This window comes from Penicillium chrysogenum, assembly GCF_028827035.1.
Source record: "Penicillium chrysogenum strain IBT 35668 chromosome Unknown utg000004l_segment0_segment0, whole genome shotgun sequence".
NCBI lineage: Eukaryota > Fungi > Ascomycota > Eurotiomycetes > Eurotiales > Aspergillaceae > Penicillium > Penicillium chrysogenum.
This window is the reverse complement of record NW_026622752.1, coordinates 6,257,536-6,272,638: the sequence shown is the minus strand read 5'-3', so window position 1 is coordinate 6,272,638 and position 15,103 is coordinate 6,257,536. Positions and strand designations below refer to the sequence as shown.

The 15,103-nt window shown below is 49.5% G+C and overlaps 4 protein-coding genes across 4 annotated transcripts; 1 reads left to right on the top strand and 3 right to left on the bottom strand.

Annotated features, from left to right (window-relative positions):
- Nucleotides 1-696: 696 nt before the first annotated feature.
- On the bottom strand, nt 697-6,918 carry N7489_008338 (protein kinase RIM15; the record flags this gene model as incomplete). Its single annotated transcript, XM_056714088.1, has 4 exons — nt 697-911; nt 1,093-1,289; nt 1,418-6,300; nt 6,364-6,918. 4 exons carry the CDS (start codon nt 6,916-6,918, stop codon nt 697-699), a joined length of 5,850 nt encoding a protein of 1,949 aa, XP_056567803.1.
- Nucleotides 6,919-9,243: 2,325 nt separating this feature from the next.
- N7489_008337 (Zn(II)2Cys6 transcription factor) lies at nt 9,244-11,792 on the top strand (the record flags this gene model as incomplete). The annotated part of the gene is made up of 6 exons (XM_056714087.1): nt 9,244-9,342; nt 9,401-9,764; nt 9,819-10,243; nt 10,301-10,510; nt 10,568-10,737; nt 10,796-11,792. 6 exons carry the CDS (start codon nt 9,244-9,246, stop codon nt 11,790-11,792), a joined length of 2,265 nt encoding a protein of 754 aa, XP_056567802.1.
- A 706-nt stretch (nt 11,793-12,498) lies between these two features.
- Nucleotides 12,499-13,052, bottom strand: N7489_008336 (uncharacterized protein; the record flags this gene model as incomplete). Its single annotated transcript, XM_056714086.1, has 2 exons — nt 12,499-12,684; nt 12,732-13,052. 2 exons carry the CDS (start codon nt 13,050-13,052, stop codon nt 12,499-12,501), a joined length of 507 nt encoding a protein of 168 aa, XP_056567801.1.
- Nucleotides 13,053-14,114: 1,062 nt separating this feature from the next.
- Nucleotides 14,115-14,635, bottom strand: N7489_008335 (uncharacterized protein; the record flags this gene model as incomplete). Its single annotated transcript, XM_056714085.1, has 2 exons — nt 14,115-14,300; nt 14,351-14,635. 2 exons carry the CDS (start codon nt 14,633-14,635, stop codon nt 14,115-14,117), a joined length of 471 nt encoding a protein of 156 aa, XP_056567800.1.
- Between the last annotated feature and the right edge of the window lie 468 nt (nt 14,636-15,103).

Below are 15,103 nucleotides of genomic sequence, written 5' to 3'. Positions count from 1 at the left end.
ATATTGTAGAGCCATTCAGTGGATATATGCATGTCTTCCAAGGTCCTTTTATTCGAGCTATTTGTACTCCGTACGCACGGTTGCGACTATCACCCTGGAACGAAAACTGTAAATCTGGGACTTTTGACAGCCTGTCATTATGTGTCACTAGCCGAGATCTGGTTTAGGACTGGGATGGGATCATCGCCAGTGATTAATGCTGTGTCCAATCACAGCTCTCCAGAATCATCGGGGATGCCCGAAGTGGAGGAAGTCCTGGATTACCCTTCCTCTTACGGAGTACTAGTACTAGTACAAGATAAACATCGATGGATACCAAAATGAAAAAAGAAGAGAAAAAGAATAAAGAATAAAATGGAAAAAGAAAAAAGAAAAACCAAAGAAAAACAAAGGAGAACGAGAAGGAAAAGGAAAAGGAAAAGGAAAACAGCATCAAGCTGATGTTGGAATTTCAATCACTAATGTCGCTGGGGGAAAAAGAGGTAAAAAGAAAGACCGGAACACCTTGCTCCAAGAAAAAGAGAACATTCAGACATAAGAGACGTGAGAGAGTGGATATGACAATGTATCCCCGGAAGGTGTAGTTAAGCACAAGAAAGTGTACAGGCAAGACAAAAGTAGGTGTGCAACAATATGTAGAAAAGAAAAATATCGCAAGATCTCAGGAAGCTTTTGCGAAAGGCAGGAACATAGCGTCTATCTTTTCAATGTAAAGCTCAAGTCCGAGCGATGTCGCTCCGGTGGACGAGGGGTCTGTTCCGGATCAAGGTCGGGGGAAGGATGAAGAGGTCGCGGTGTAGCTTCAGCATCTGGTGTGGGGCTACAGTCGGCGTCCTCACCCGAGCCAGCGTCTCGCATCAGCGCGCTGCCGGAGATCTTGACTTCAGGCGTGATTGGCGGAGCAGTGGGATCTGAGATACCACTTTGGGGCAAGTCCCAGGGGGGGTGTGGTTTGGCCCTGATTCAACACTGCCGGGCTGGTCTGCGATGTAGTACACTGGGAAGGTCCGGAGTAGATCGAGGTATCCTGGTGGATCAGAGATGGCCGGTGAGGTTGAGAGGTAGACGCTCTCAACCTTGGAGGGGACGTACGAGGACTTGCGGGTTCTTCGCCTTCCGATTCCTCGGGGATGCTGAGGGCCTCGAAACGATCTTCTAGGCTCGTACTGGCCGGGGAACCTAGGGAGCCATCGCTGTCTTCGATCTCGGTAGGCTCCGTGGCTTGGTTCCGGAGAGCCTCCCTCTCCTTCTTCAAAAGTTCTTCACTGCCACTGACAACACTGCCCCGACTGTTGGTCCGCATCATCTCAATCCCCAGTTTAGAGCCGGGACGGCGATTTCGCGAGGGCGGCTACGCCGTGTTTGGGAATGGCCAAGCTCTTCGTCTTCATCGTCACCTGACTCAGCGCCCTCATACCGCTTCTTCTCCAGTGATTCCCTTTTAGCACGGATGGCCTCACTTGACCGTTGCCTCCGGGGTGTGAGTCCACCGGCTGCATCCATAGCCGCGGGTGCTGAGGCTGCATGAAGGAGGTGAGGCACAGGCACAGCTTTGGGGTCTGGGCTCCCAGGGGGTTCCGCTGGCTCTTCGGATATCCCCAATCCACCGTGGCCTGGATCCCAATCATCGGAATTTCGATTTATGATCACGGGAATCTCCTCGGGCTTAAAAGACTCCATATCTCCGAATACACTGCTGCTGAGCGAATCATCGCGGCTGGATCCTCGGTAAGAGCTGGGGGGATTGAGGACAAATCCAGAGGATGCGGAACTAGGACTGTCGTCGTTTGTCACAGAAGTCGACCGAACACCAGAGCCCGGAACAGGAGCACATTGGGAGGGACTGTAGTCAGTTGGAGGAGGTTTCCACATGCACCACTGGGAAAGCGCCTCGGTGAGCTTGGGTAGAGTCGGAGGTTTCTGGATCAGGGCATCGAAGTTGTGATTCTCCGGTAGGTCTTTCAAGTACCCCGTAACAGCGATTATCGGAGTATGCCTGTTGGCACTGCGCGTCTCCCGCACCATTCGAGCAAAATCAACACCGTTGACTTGGGGAAGTCGATATTCAGTCATAATGATGTCGAACTTGACCTCGCTGAGAGCATATCTGACGGCTTCCGCGCCATTTGTAACGGTAATGGTCCGGCAGCGAAGTTTTTCGAACAGGCGTTCCATGACCAGCCGCGAAACAGGATGGTCTTCACAAATGAGCACATCCAACGGCCGGAAAAATGGTCCTTCTAGGACGTTGATTTGCGACAACCGTCGAGAGCTTTGTCGACGACGCTGGACCTTCAAAAGTGCTTTTGTGCGTGGATCCTCGTTGTCAGAAGATGAAGGCGAGATATCGAAAAGTTGACTCCGGCGCTTATGATGATGGGGCACGAAGGGTTCTTTCGGGAACGAGGAAGCGTCTCCATCCTGAGAGCCAATAGTGTGCGACCGGGTGCGGCTCGCTGGCACGCTGCCATGGCGTTGATTGTTGCCCGGCTTGTCAGGGGAATGGGCTGGAATTCGGTTGGCTTTGACAGGAGAGGATGCCACTGAACCCAGTCTGAGATTTGGCATGCGGCCCTGGTCAGCCGAGGAAGGCTGAAAGGTCCCACTCGACTGGTGGGAGGCTGATGAGGAGCCCGACGTTTTGCGCCGTTCTTGGTTAGCCCCAGTGCTGAACTGAACCAGGAGGGGAGAAGATGGCTGCGACGGTCTGCTGGGAGATGAGTTTGTTTGACTCAGGCCAGATGGGGAAGAAGGTCGATTATTATTGCCCTTGTTTTGTGACAAAGTTCGCTGGAGTGACATGGGCAGTGGGCTCCCTTCCAATGACGGCTGAGATGAACTGCCGGACGTCTGAGCGGCTGACGACGAACTGGGTTGTCGGTGCTGCGCCTGGAGAGCCTCCTGGCGCATCTTCTGGATCACATCTTTGTTGGCCTTCTCCAGCATTGGAAGATTCTTAAAGTTAAAGCTGCCAAAATCGTCGGCCATGGCCGGTTCGCTTAGTCTCCGACTGCGTGAATCCCGAGCATCACGGACGTGAGGAGGAATGTGCAATGGCATCAAAGGTCGTTTCGATGAATTAACTTGGGATCGGACCTTGAACAGTGCATCATGAGGCCGATCGGGGCCAGCCGAAGCTGCCGGTTGTGGCGAGTTCTCATCTTCTAACTCCTCCGCAAAAGTTTGTAGAGTAGCGCCACGGGCATCAAAGTACTCTGTGTCCTCCGGGTTCTCGATGTTGGGGACGAATTGCGCCTTATCTTCTAGTAGTGTATCCCAGTTAATATCTGACAACCAAGGATGACTACAGATCTCTGCGCCGCCACTTGGAAACTTCTCTTCTACATTGGCTCCAATCCTGTCACGAGGGTTGAGAGTCATGAGCCTGTTCATGAGGTCCAAAGACTCTGCTGAAGTCAACTCCTCTGGCTCGTCAGGCCAATTGATCCTGCGATGCAGAATGTTTTCAAAGACTTGATCTGGGGTATCCGCATTGAAAGGTGGGTACCCAAAGATAAACTCAAACATGATGCATCCCAAAGACCACCAGTCACTGATCTCATCTTGCCCAACGCCGTTGATGGTTTCCGGGGCTAGGTAGTCAGGGGTACCCACAAAACGGCGATCATGATCTTCAGGATCAAAAAGAGCCATCACTGGAGGCATCATACTCTGCTGGGGAGGGGTATTTTGCGCCATTGGATTGCTGAATGTTGGCTGCAGGGGCTGAAGGTGAGGAGACTCGCCAGCCTCACTTTGGCCCTCTTCTTCAACCATGCTAGTTGAAAACATACTCGGCGATGAGGCAGAAGGCTCATGAGCATTGTCATTAAGCGAGAATGTCCTGAACATTCCATTCAGTCCGTCACTGCCCATGCTATCACTGCGGTATCCCGACGCTCGACGAGAGCTTTGCCGACTCAGACCGCTCTGGTTGAGGCTAAAGTAGGATGGCTGAATGGCATTGGCGGACACATCCGGGGTAATTAGCGGGGTAGAGCCGGGTGACGAGCTTGCCTGGAAGTCGAACGAGGCCGATCGAGAAGATGCAATCGATATCGCACGGGGGATTGAGTTCTGCTTTAGTAGATCAGGAGCCGACTCATCGGGGTTCTTCAGCACCCGCTTCTGACGACCGACCAACCCCATACGCGAAAGTCCAAAGTCGGTGAGCTTCAAATGACCTGTTTGGTCGATAAGGAGGTTATCAGGCTTTAGATCGCGATGCACAATGCCCCGGCTGTGGAGATGTTCAACTCCAAGCACCACCTCACCGATGTACTTCTTAGCCCAGTCCTCGGGGAGACCTCCAAGTACCTTGACCAGTGATGAACAGTCACCTCCGTTGAGATATTCCATCACCAAGTAAAGATAATCCTTACTAGAAAATGTCCAATAAAGCTTGGCAACGAAGTCACTCTCCCCTTGCCACATCATGATGGCACGTTCGGCCTTTACGTTGGTGACCTGATTCTTGGCAATCATGTCGGCCTTCTTCAGAACTTTCATGGCATAGTACTCGCCAGTGGCCTTCTTTTTCGCCAAGTAGACACTGCCGAACGCACCCTTGCTGATTGGCTTGATGATTTCAAAATCGCGGATAGACAATGGAGCAGGTCGAGGCTGTTGCTGGCTCATCGAAGGTAAGCGTGGGGATGGCGGTGGCTTCGTAACATCCGAAGAAGTTGCCGAGGACTGCCGGCGATGGTGGCGGCAGTGATGGAGAGCTAATTCATTTGCGTATGCAGATGGAGACGCCATTGGTGACGGCATGCTTTCACCACCGCTAGACATACGGGGCTTCGGCATGCGCAACGGGGAATGAGGCCCTGAAACCCGAGCAGGAGAGGGCTGTCGACGAGGAGAACTCGAGAGTCCAGGCAGAACCAGGCTCCGACGCTTTCGATCGAAGCTCCTCTCGGATGAGGGCGAGTCTGTTCTTATGGCTCCAGGGAAGACGGAGGACGGCAGACTGCTATCGCTACTGTCTCCAGCGTCGATCTCCGCTAGGGAAAGGCCAAGTCGAGAAGGCTGTGATGTACCCAGAAGTCCTGCAGCACTTTTATGAGATCGCGGGGTGGGGCATTCTAATGGGCTGTTAGAACCCGTGGATACCGCGGCCGAGGATGGTCTGCGCTCCGGTTGTGAGAGCAATGAGCGATCTGGTGAATTACGCATTGACAGAGTCAGGGCAGACGTCGGTCGCCGGGGAGAGGGTGCCGCTGGATACGGCCTTTGTTGCAATTCATGGCTCATGTTTTGGGAGACGGGCTCTTCCTCAGCAATACTATTGTTATCGCTGAGAGCGACAGTGCCCTCGACAGTGCTCTCGGGCGCCACTTCTTCATCGGATGAGCACGAAGAATCACTGAGCTGACCAGCAGCTATGCGCTCCGCTTTGCTTAGCGCTGCCCCGATGCATTCCTCGACTAGCACTGTGTATTCTATGCGAATTCGTTCGCCGTATTCGACAATCTTGCGATGGCGTACAACTGCATCAACCTTTGCCTTGGCAACTTGTTCGGTGTCTGCCGACAAAGCGGCCAGACCTTCTTCTTGTTCCAAGGTGTTGGAGCTGGGGGACTGCCACTGAAGGACCTGAGAGATCCGCGATTCAGATTGAGGTGACAACGTCCGGAAGTCCTCTGCGTCTGTCCGGGGAGATTCCTTGATCATCGGCATACTAATCTCCAGTGAAGTGTCGCACAGGTCAAGAACGAGCTCCACGATGCGAGCCAGTGGTCTCCGCACTGTGAATGAGCGTGGTCGGTTTGGAATAGAACCAGACGCAGAATGTTCGCGCGACCGAGGCGGCGTGCCGGGCGCTGAATTACTGCTTGAGACAGGGCCGGACGACGGAGCAGAGCTGGTAGATGAGGGGCCGATGGCTAATCCCTTGTACTCCGCTTGGGGGACGGGCGTTGGATTTCCATCACTCCCGATTAGAGGTCTGCCTTGTCGAGCCTCTAAAGCATCGAGGACCTTGACAATGGCATGACGATGCTCATTGAGGTTTTCCTGGGCCATTTGAACATCCATCTCGGCCCGATGCTCCTGCAGACACAGATCTGAATGTTTCTCGAACCACCATGGCGTAATCTGGCGTTCACATATGCGACAGAGGACAGCGGTCGGGGCGGGATGCTTGGAAGGATCGGGTTCTGTCGCTGCAGCCTCGGCCAATTCGGTCAAATAATTTGCCAACACCTCCGCTCCAACACCCAAAGACTCCACCAGCAGATGCGGCAGATCGATTGTCACTTCTCTTGGCTCGGTAACCGGTCGTAACATCCACATGGTCTGTATTCAGGTGTCAGCGTTATAAACAGCGCTAGGCGACAAAAACATTGATGGGATACGCACATGGCCAGCTTCATCGTCTGTCCGGTCATAGACCATGATCCCCTGTCCCTCCATGTTGAGCACATTGTGATGATGCTCTTCCTCGTGAGGTTTCCCAGTTGTGTCCTCTGACTTCTCACCGAGGGCTTGCTTCCCTGTAGCCGTCGGGGGTGGTTCAGGCGCGTACTTCAGAACAGAATCCGGTCCCATCTGCAGGGCGAAGCGAATGAAGCGACTCCGCGAATCATCCTGCCTCATCGATTCAATAGCATCACGGAACACATCCTTGTTGCCCAACAAGATTTCTGATATCAAATGGCCCTCCACTGATTCAGGGGACGAGCCGACCACCTGCTTCCACGATGGGCTGACCCATTTGATGCAGCCCTCCAAATCCATATCCACAATAATGTTCAATGTCTGTTCGGCCGCTTCCTTCAAATCCTCGCGTTCCTCTCGCATATTATCGCTCAATGTTCGAGTCATCTTCGGGTCGATATTCCGAGCCTCCTGCCGCAACGCTGTCACGGCAGGAGGCGCGAGGAATTGTGGTTTGGGGGAATCATTGCTGGCCATACTGACTCGCTCGGGTGACGGAGTGGGATTTGTTCGAGGGGTAGGAATGCGACAGAGCGATGGAATCAAGACAAGTTGAATAAATCAAGAATATTGTTCCAGCCAAGCAGAACCGACTGCTGGGCAGCGCGGGTGCCCTTAATCGAGGTTATTGATTCATCCGTAGCATCAACTGTCCATATCCGAAGTTGTAAGACTCGGGAACAGATCAATTCAAGAGCTCTGGAGTGATGGCAGTCGACCAATTCACAGTTAAATTTGTGTGTTCAGAGGTGTCGAGACAGCGCACTGAAACACGAAACGTTATACGGAGGATAACGGAAGCCGTGCCTATGCGGGGAATAGCGCGACAGCGACGCGCTCGACAACGTCAACCCCAGAGGAGGCTGACCCGAGAAAGGGAAGGGAACTTGATCAAAATTGAGACCTGGGGGTCATAGAAATGAGTAGAAACGGGAAGGTGAGAATGTTCTAAGTGGAAGAGTCGTGATGGGGGGGAATCGAAGGAGTCGAGGGCGGTGATTGGTGAGGTGTGCGTTTCCTGCACCACGTACTTCCCACCTCTCTCTTTTTCTTTTCTTTTCTTTTCTTTTTTTCTTTTTTGTTTTCTTGTTCACATATTCCTTATTCTATATTTTGAACATTTCTTACACTTACAATATATTATCTAGGATCGAGATTTTGTATGTTGATCGTCTCTGGGGAGAGATCCTATAGAGAGATTCTATATTGTATACATCCCATGTTCGTAAATCAACGTCATGACATCCAAGTAAAGGATGTAAAAACAGATTTGGGGGTATAAACACTAACTAGATACGCACCTCTGGATATGGTACTTTTGTCTATAAGCAACCCATGTACTAGTTATGTATCATATAGTTAGAGGGTTTAGTTTCAGATCCCTTCATGCCGAACAGCCCATCCTCCATACTTCCTCCATACTTCTACCAAAAACAGGAAAGTCGAAAAGTCCCAAAAAAGGAAAAAGAAAATATTCCCCAGCTTCATTGGACGCCACCGGATGTAGTTCCTAATTCCCCATACAATGAGAGCTTGAGTTCTCTCCCCAACTGCACTTGCACTTGCATATTGGGATATTATAGTATAATATATTAGGACTGGGCATGGAATGCTTCCTACTCCGTATATTACAGTTGTTTCACCGGACATTTGTTTCACAGATGTCTGAAAAAAGAGAAATCGCTGATCTTATAGTCCCTTACTGTGTGATCCATATCAATCTGGTTGAGGGATCCAGTAATATAACATCATATCATTGGAGAATACCTACCTAGGTACTACTCCAATTCTAACCTGACAAATGAATATACCAAAAACGTCCCAGACCCCCCAGAATAGGCCCGGAATGTTCGGCAGTCAACGTTGCTCCGCCTTCACCCTTTTCCGGATCTGCGGGGTAGTCAGCTGATTCATATTCTGGAGATGATCTTCTTTCAATATCATGACTACCTATATTGTATGTACTGATGTGCATGTTATTCATGTTATTATGGTATTCATGACCATTTCACAACCTTGGTGTTAACAGGGTGATACTCCCCGAGTAAACTTTACTTTTTCCCATCTCCCCTCCCATGTTGTCTGCACTGATCTGCCTCCTATAGGGTCATGTCTACCATGAAACTCTACCTATCTATGACGAGGGATAATTACGCACCGTGTACAGTGCGTTACATACTTTAAACGAAAAGAAGGGGTGCTTGAGACTTGTGGGGTATTCTGTCGGGTGAGTACATAGTAGTATTATTACGATATATATCTACATCTGAATTGCCTTTCCATTTTCAAAGCCTTTTTTTTTTTTTTTTTTCTGTAGAATAACATAAACCTGCACGCTTTGAGTCTACTTGGATGTCCCTAATTATACATACAGAAACCCTCTATATCGTTCATTTAGGCGAAGGGGAGATTGATGTCTCAAAAAAACAGAACACATCCAAAAGCAGTATCTGAGAAGTCATTTAAAAATACCTCCAAAATGCCTACAAAATACTTGAGAAAACTAGATCCAACTATTCCAAGGTTCTTATGACTGCTCAGGTGGTTAGAACTAATTATATAATAATGTTACCTGAAGCACCTGGGCGGTTATGAACAGACGTTGTGGCCTGAATCGCAAGTGTTATTACCTTAATGCCTGAGGCAGCAAGGCGCGAAAGTCATTGCTTTGTAATGTTAAGAATGGCAACATTGGATCATTGTCCATGGATTTCCAAACAGCTCAAGGCTTCCAATCCTAAGGGCACGGTACTGGAACTCATTGAAAGAAACTGATTCCAGCCTGTTCCGTATCACTGCGCTATGTCTGCAGCACCGGCAGATGAACTTGCTAGGCGCAAGCGACCGGGTAGAAAGTATACGTCCCGAGCCTGTGAGACATGTCGGCAACGACGAGCCAAGGTAAGACGAAAGCGCCCCCACAATCCATTGAAGTCTGTGTTAATATTGGAACGTATAGTGTGATGGCAATCGACCGTCTTGCTCTCGCTGCATTGACCGTGGCGTTCAATGCGAGTACTCTACAGCAGAGGACGGGCGACAGCCAGCGCCCAAGTCCTATGTAATCATGCTGCGCAAACGTATTGAGCTATTGGAGCGTGTGCTGCACACCCACGGAATTGACCCTGACGCCGCCATCCAGCTAATGACGAAAAATGGCGAGGCTAACACTGAGTCTCCCGCTTGCTCGAATGTTGATGACTTGTGTACTACGTTTGACGGTGCACTGACGCTTGACGAGTCATTAAATTTCGACCAGGATGGCGAAGTGCGATATTTTGGGCCGACAAGTATGCGATTGCAGTTTCGATCTTCATCGAAAGGTGAGCTGCAATGGCCCATTTGTTTCAGTACAGAGGGTTTCTAACAGTCCCTAGATTCGCCAAATAAAGAGGCATACCAGTACCAGTCCGATGGTTCTGCCACCCGGACTGATGAAACACCGCTGGATGGGAGTACAGACTCGTCACAAGAAGGCTTGGTACCAGAAGACGGGCTTCGATCCCATTTGATCGACCTGTTTTTTGAGTGGGAACAGCCATGGCTTCAGATGGTGAACGAGAAACTGTTTCGAGATTCCATGAGGCATGGAGGGCGATACTTTAGCCCCCTTCTTTTAAATTGTATCCTGGCTTTAGGGTCACGGTACTGCGATCGCATCGAAGTGAGATCAGACCCTAGTAATGCGAACACAGCCGGCAAGATATTCCTCGAGAGGGCAGAGAAATTGATTCAAAACGACCTCAGATGGCCCAAGATCACGACAATCCAGTCTTTGTCGATCATGGGCATGGTTTACATTGTAAGTCTAATATCACAGGCTTTTGCCCGAAGGGTTGACTAAACTAACATTTGACAGGCAATGGGGTCTGATGCTGCTGGGTGGCTTCATCAGGGCATGGCCAATCGCCTGGCCTTAGATATGGGTTTTAACATGGATCCTTCGGTCCTTTCCGGAGCAGTTGCTCTTCCACCCATCGAAGTCGAGCTGCGAAGGCAGATCTACTGGGCTCTGTATTGCCACGATAAACTGTCCGCAAGCTACACTGGCAGGGTGTGCACGTTACTGGTATGCTGTATCACAAATATTCTCTTTGCACCAAACTCACATTCACTTGTCGCACAGGACTCCCAAGGTGTCGTCAACAAACCATTTCCTTTATGTGCCTCGGATGTTTATCTGCCCTCAGCAAATGGCAATGGACAATTAAGGTCTGCTTCTCAAAGAGACGTGGTACAGTTGCATAGGGCAATGATTGACCTGTGTCGTATATTCGAGAAAGTCCTGCTTACATTGTGAGTCTATTGTGTCATTCCTCACGTTCATCTGCCTCACTGACATATATTACCCAAGCTGGTCTCCAAAGCCACTCCTAGAACCCAACCAACGTTCCACATTTTTTGACTCCTGTGTGCTTGAACTCAAGACCTGGTACTACGATCTTGCCCCAGAGCTCAAAGTTGACCGTCCATCTGGTCCCTCCCGTTTTCCTCACACCTACACTTTATGCATGGTATACCATACCGTGTACATTTTACTTTGCGTACCCTTTCTGAGCAACAACCCTGCCAATCAAGATGCTAGCAATCCTGCAGACCTACAGTCACAACAGAACAGCAGCGACAAAGAATCGGAGCGTGCTTGTAAACAGGAAGTCATGGCAATATGTGCCAACTCAACCCGAGGAATGTGCGTTGTCGCCCAGAAATATAGACAGAGATTTGGCAGCTTTAGGCTGAGCCCTATAACAGCGACACACTGCATGCTATCAGCAGCATCGATCATCATTGAGAAATGTTGCATTGATCCCACCATGGAATCGGAGACAGGGAACCGGGATTCTCAAGTTCCATCGTCACAGGCGGCCGTAGGACTCTGCCTTCAGGTTCTGCAGGAACTCTCGACGTCATGGAATATCGCAAAGCGCATCGGACGGAACCTGGAGAAATTGTATTGCCAACGACTGAACTGCGATATTAATCATATGCCACCCGCACCCTCACTGGAATGCGATGGCCTTTGCACAAGTACCTATCAACAGGCAGGCATGGATGGGTATCTAGGGCCCTTGGCCCCGACTGAGCGACTCAACGGTCCACTCGACCCGCAAGACCTGCATTTTCAAAATACACTTTTGGCACCACTTCCAAATATCGATTGGGTCGATGCCCCTGCTTCAACCAACATTCACCAACACGATAACAACAGCTTGGTTGGACTTGGGTCAGCCCCTAGCCCCGATGAAGTTTTTATCAACAACCTCGGCTTTGCATTCTCGGCCAATTGCCTACCCAGCGACTATAACATGTTTGATACCTTGAATCAAATGTATTTAGAAGATATATGGTGATATGAGAAAGATAATGATTCCCCAATTTCAACCTATCTCATCATCGGAAAGGCATCGTATTCAGTGTTTCATACGTACATGTGCTAAAGGGTTGGGAATCCACTCGCATCAACAACTCGCAAGCTTGTAACCCCAAACACGCTTGCCCGACTACGCACACCAGCCATGCTGTTGCTTCGGACACCCACCTCGCAGGTACGAGCTTCAGGAAAAATCGTCGTCATTGATAATATTTAGTATTTCAGCATCGGCCTCGTACACCGACGCAGGGAAATACTCGTGTCCGATGTTCGTCGTGCGCGAACGGTTACCTGCTGCGCCCCGTCCAACGACAACGTAGTCGACTGTGGTATTGCCGGTTGTTCGAGTGTTGGAGCTATTACTCTTGAACAGATCACCGAAGACGCCATGGGCCCGTGAGAGTAGGACTAGGAGCACAAGGTTGGTAAAAGGAAATGTTGATGAATGATGGTAAACAGTTGAATCGATACATTCAAGTCACAGACGTGGAGCATAGTGCCACAATAGTCAGTAGAGATCATGTAGGCACAAAGCCTCTACATATTACGGTTACCAGTAAATTATACAATGATGAAGATGATGACTTTATTTCTGTCGCTCTCTGTCCATATCAAGATAGTGTCCTTTCAACTGCATCAGATGCACCTAATAAACTATTAGGAACCCCATGGCTTGAAAGAGACCCCTAGAGAAGCTTTCGGAGGAGGACTCGGAGGACCTTGTCCTGTTTGGCGATGTCACGACCAAAGAACTTGTGGGTCTCCTCGGTGTAAGCAGCAAGGGCCTTCTTGCCCCTGAATCGGGTAGGGGTGTAGTCCGAGTCCCAACAATCAAGGAGGTCGACAAGGTTGACATGCACCAGCGCTAGAGCCTACACCAGTAAGAGAGTGATATTGTATTGGCTAGACGGGACCTTACCTTCTTGCACTGGTTAATGGACTTGAATGAGTCGTTTAGTCCAACCTTGACACAAAGCTCCTGCCACGTTGCCAAGTTGGCTGCGCGGTAGCCAATCAGACGGTCATATTCGTCGTTCATGCAAGCGGTCCAGTTCCTTTTCCAGGTCTTGGAACCCTGCTTCCAGCCTCGCTGCCGGGCAATTAATCCGAAGGCAGCGGTAATAGGAAGCTCCGCGTTGCATGGAGCGCCAAGCTTTCGCAGATGGTTGTTGGGGTGCTGCGGAGGAGAGATTGGGGGATCAGCCGGAGGAACGTCTGGAGGAGGAAGCGAGACGACCATGATGAAAAGTCGGTGATCGGCTAAAGTTGAGAACCCAGGTTAGCTTGGCTAATTAGTAGGAAGGGAAGCCATCCTTACATTTGTGGAGAAGGAAGATGAAGAAAGTGAGAGATGTTGATTTGAGAGAGAGATGAGAAGTGTGGATGAAGAGTAGCAGGTGAAGGTGACTGAGAAAAAGATGAAGTGAGAGAAAGAAGAAGCCCTGTGGGAAAAGAGCGACTACCATTTGAAGAAAATGAGGGAAAAAGGGAGGCTGCGACATCCAAGGGCTTCTTATAATTCTTCTATATCACGTAGACATCTTTTTACTCGAGATGAAATTAGATCAAAGTTGTAGATTTACATATAGGATCACTGTACTGTTTCAAATTCTCGGTTATCTCAAGCTGTCTTAAGAGTAAATCCCCATCCCAATACTGTGCATATCGTGATTGTTTTTCGTAATGTCTCCAGCGTTTGTACGAGGAAGAGCCTCTCTAAAGGAACTTGAGCAGAACACAGAGGACCTGATCCTGCTTGGCAATGTTGCTAAGCCTAAACATATCGTGAGTACGTTGAGGGTGATGGTGGAAATCGTGTGGATGAGCGAGGCTGAGAGGCTCGCCTAACTGGTTTGAGCGTTAGATACTGATGAGAATCTTGCACGTACTGGAAGGGTGAAGCAAGAATGTAGGACAGGTTGAGTGAAACATAGGTTAAGGGTTGGGAGATGAAAGGGCGTAGAAGTGAGAACTGACAGAGAAGTGACAACAAGTGACGGGTACGAGAGTGTCAATAAAGATGGGATGCAAGAAGTTGGAATAGCACTTAGGAAGACATCTGAAACCACGTAGAGTTATATGGAGCCTACAATATTCTATACCATGTAGACACTCATCACTTTCGATGGTGAAGATCGCCAGAATCTCAAATATCTTCGCTATGCTGAAATCAAAACTCGCCTACTCCGTGTGTATTTCCATATTGTTGTAGTCCATGCTCCATTTCATGCGTCCGGTGCAATCCAAAGGATCATCTGTCTTAGAAGAGACATATCACCTCACACCCAGAGAGAATGACTCTTCAGAGCAGCTTACGAAGCAGAACTCGGAGGACCTTATCTTGCTTGGCGATGTGTCGTCCAAAGAACTTCTGAGTTGACTTGGTGTATGTAGCAAGGGCCTCCTTGTTTTGAAATCGCATCGGGATGGTATCGGAGTTCCACGAATCCAGAAGGTCGACGATGTTCACGTGGACACGAGCCAGGGCCTACACTGGTTAGTGAGGGATAGGAAAATCAGTCCACATTGGCGATTTACCTTCTTGCACTGGTTGATTGATTTGAAGGAATCCTTAATTCCCAGTTTGGCACATAGCTGTTGCCAAGTTGTGAGGCTGGTGACACGGCAGCCAATCAATCGGTCATACTCGCAATTCATGCAAGCATTCCAATTTTTCTTCCAAGTCTTAGAGCCAGGTTTCCAGCCCCGCTGCAGGCCGATGAGGCCAAAAGCAAAGCTAAGGGGAAGTTCTGGGTCATAAGGGGAGCCGAGCTTCCGCAGAACCTGGTTGGGGTGCTCTGTAGGAGCAAGCGGGACCTTCATGGCAGTGGTTGTCTACAGTTAACGACATCAGTTAGCCAGTGAACCGGGAGGGTGGGAATATCCTTTTAGGTACCTTTCTTGATGAGGAAGGCAATAGAGGTGTTGATTTGGGGACAGAGGAGAAGATAGGTAAGAAAAGAGAGACGAAGAGAGAGTGTGAGATAAGTGAAGGAAAAGAGGCTCTGATTTGAATGAGAAAGTGAGAAGTCGAGTCTGAAAATTGTTTTATATTGGAGAGCAAATGCAACCTTGGAAGCTGTCGGTGTTTCACTACCATGTCCACATCTGCAAAGAGACACCCTACTAGACATTTAGAGACAAAAATATCTGTTCTAGTGAATTGAATTGTGAATTCAAGGTGAAGTCCAGTGCTTTGTATCCTTTGTACCCTTTGTACGCGACATGCTAGATGACTTGCTCTAACTTGCACCTAAGCAAGGAATATCCTCCTAGACATACCAATAACTG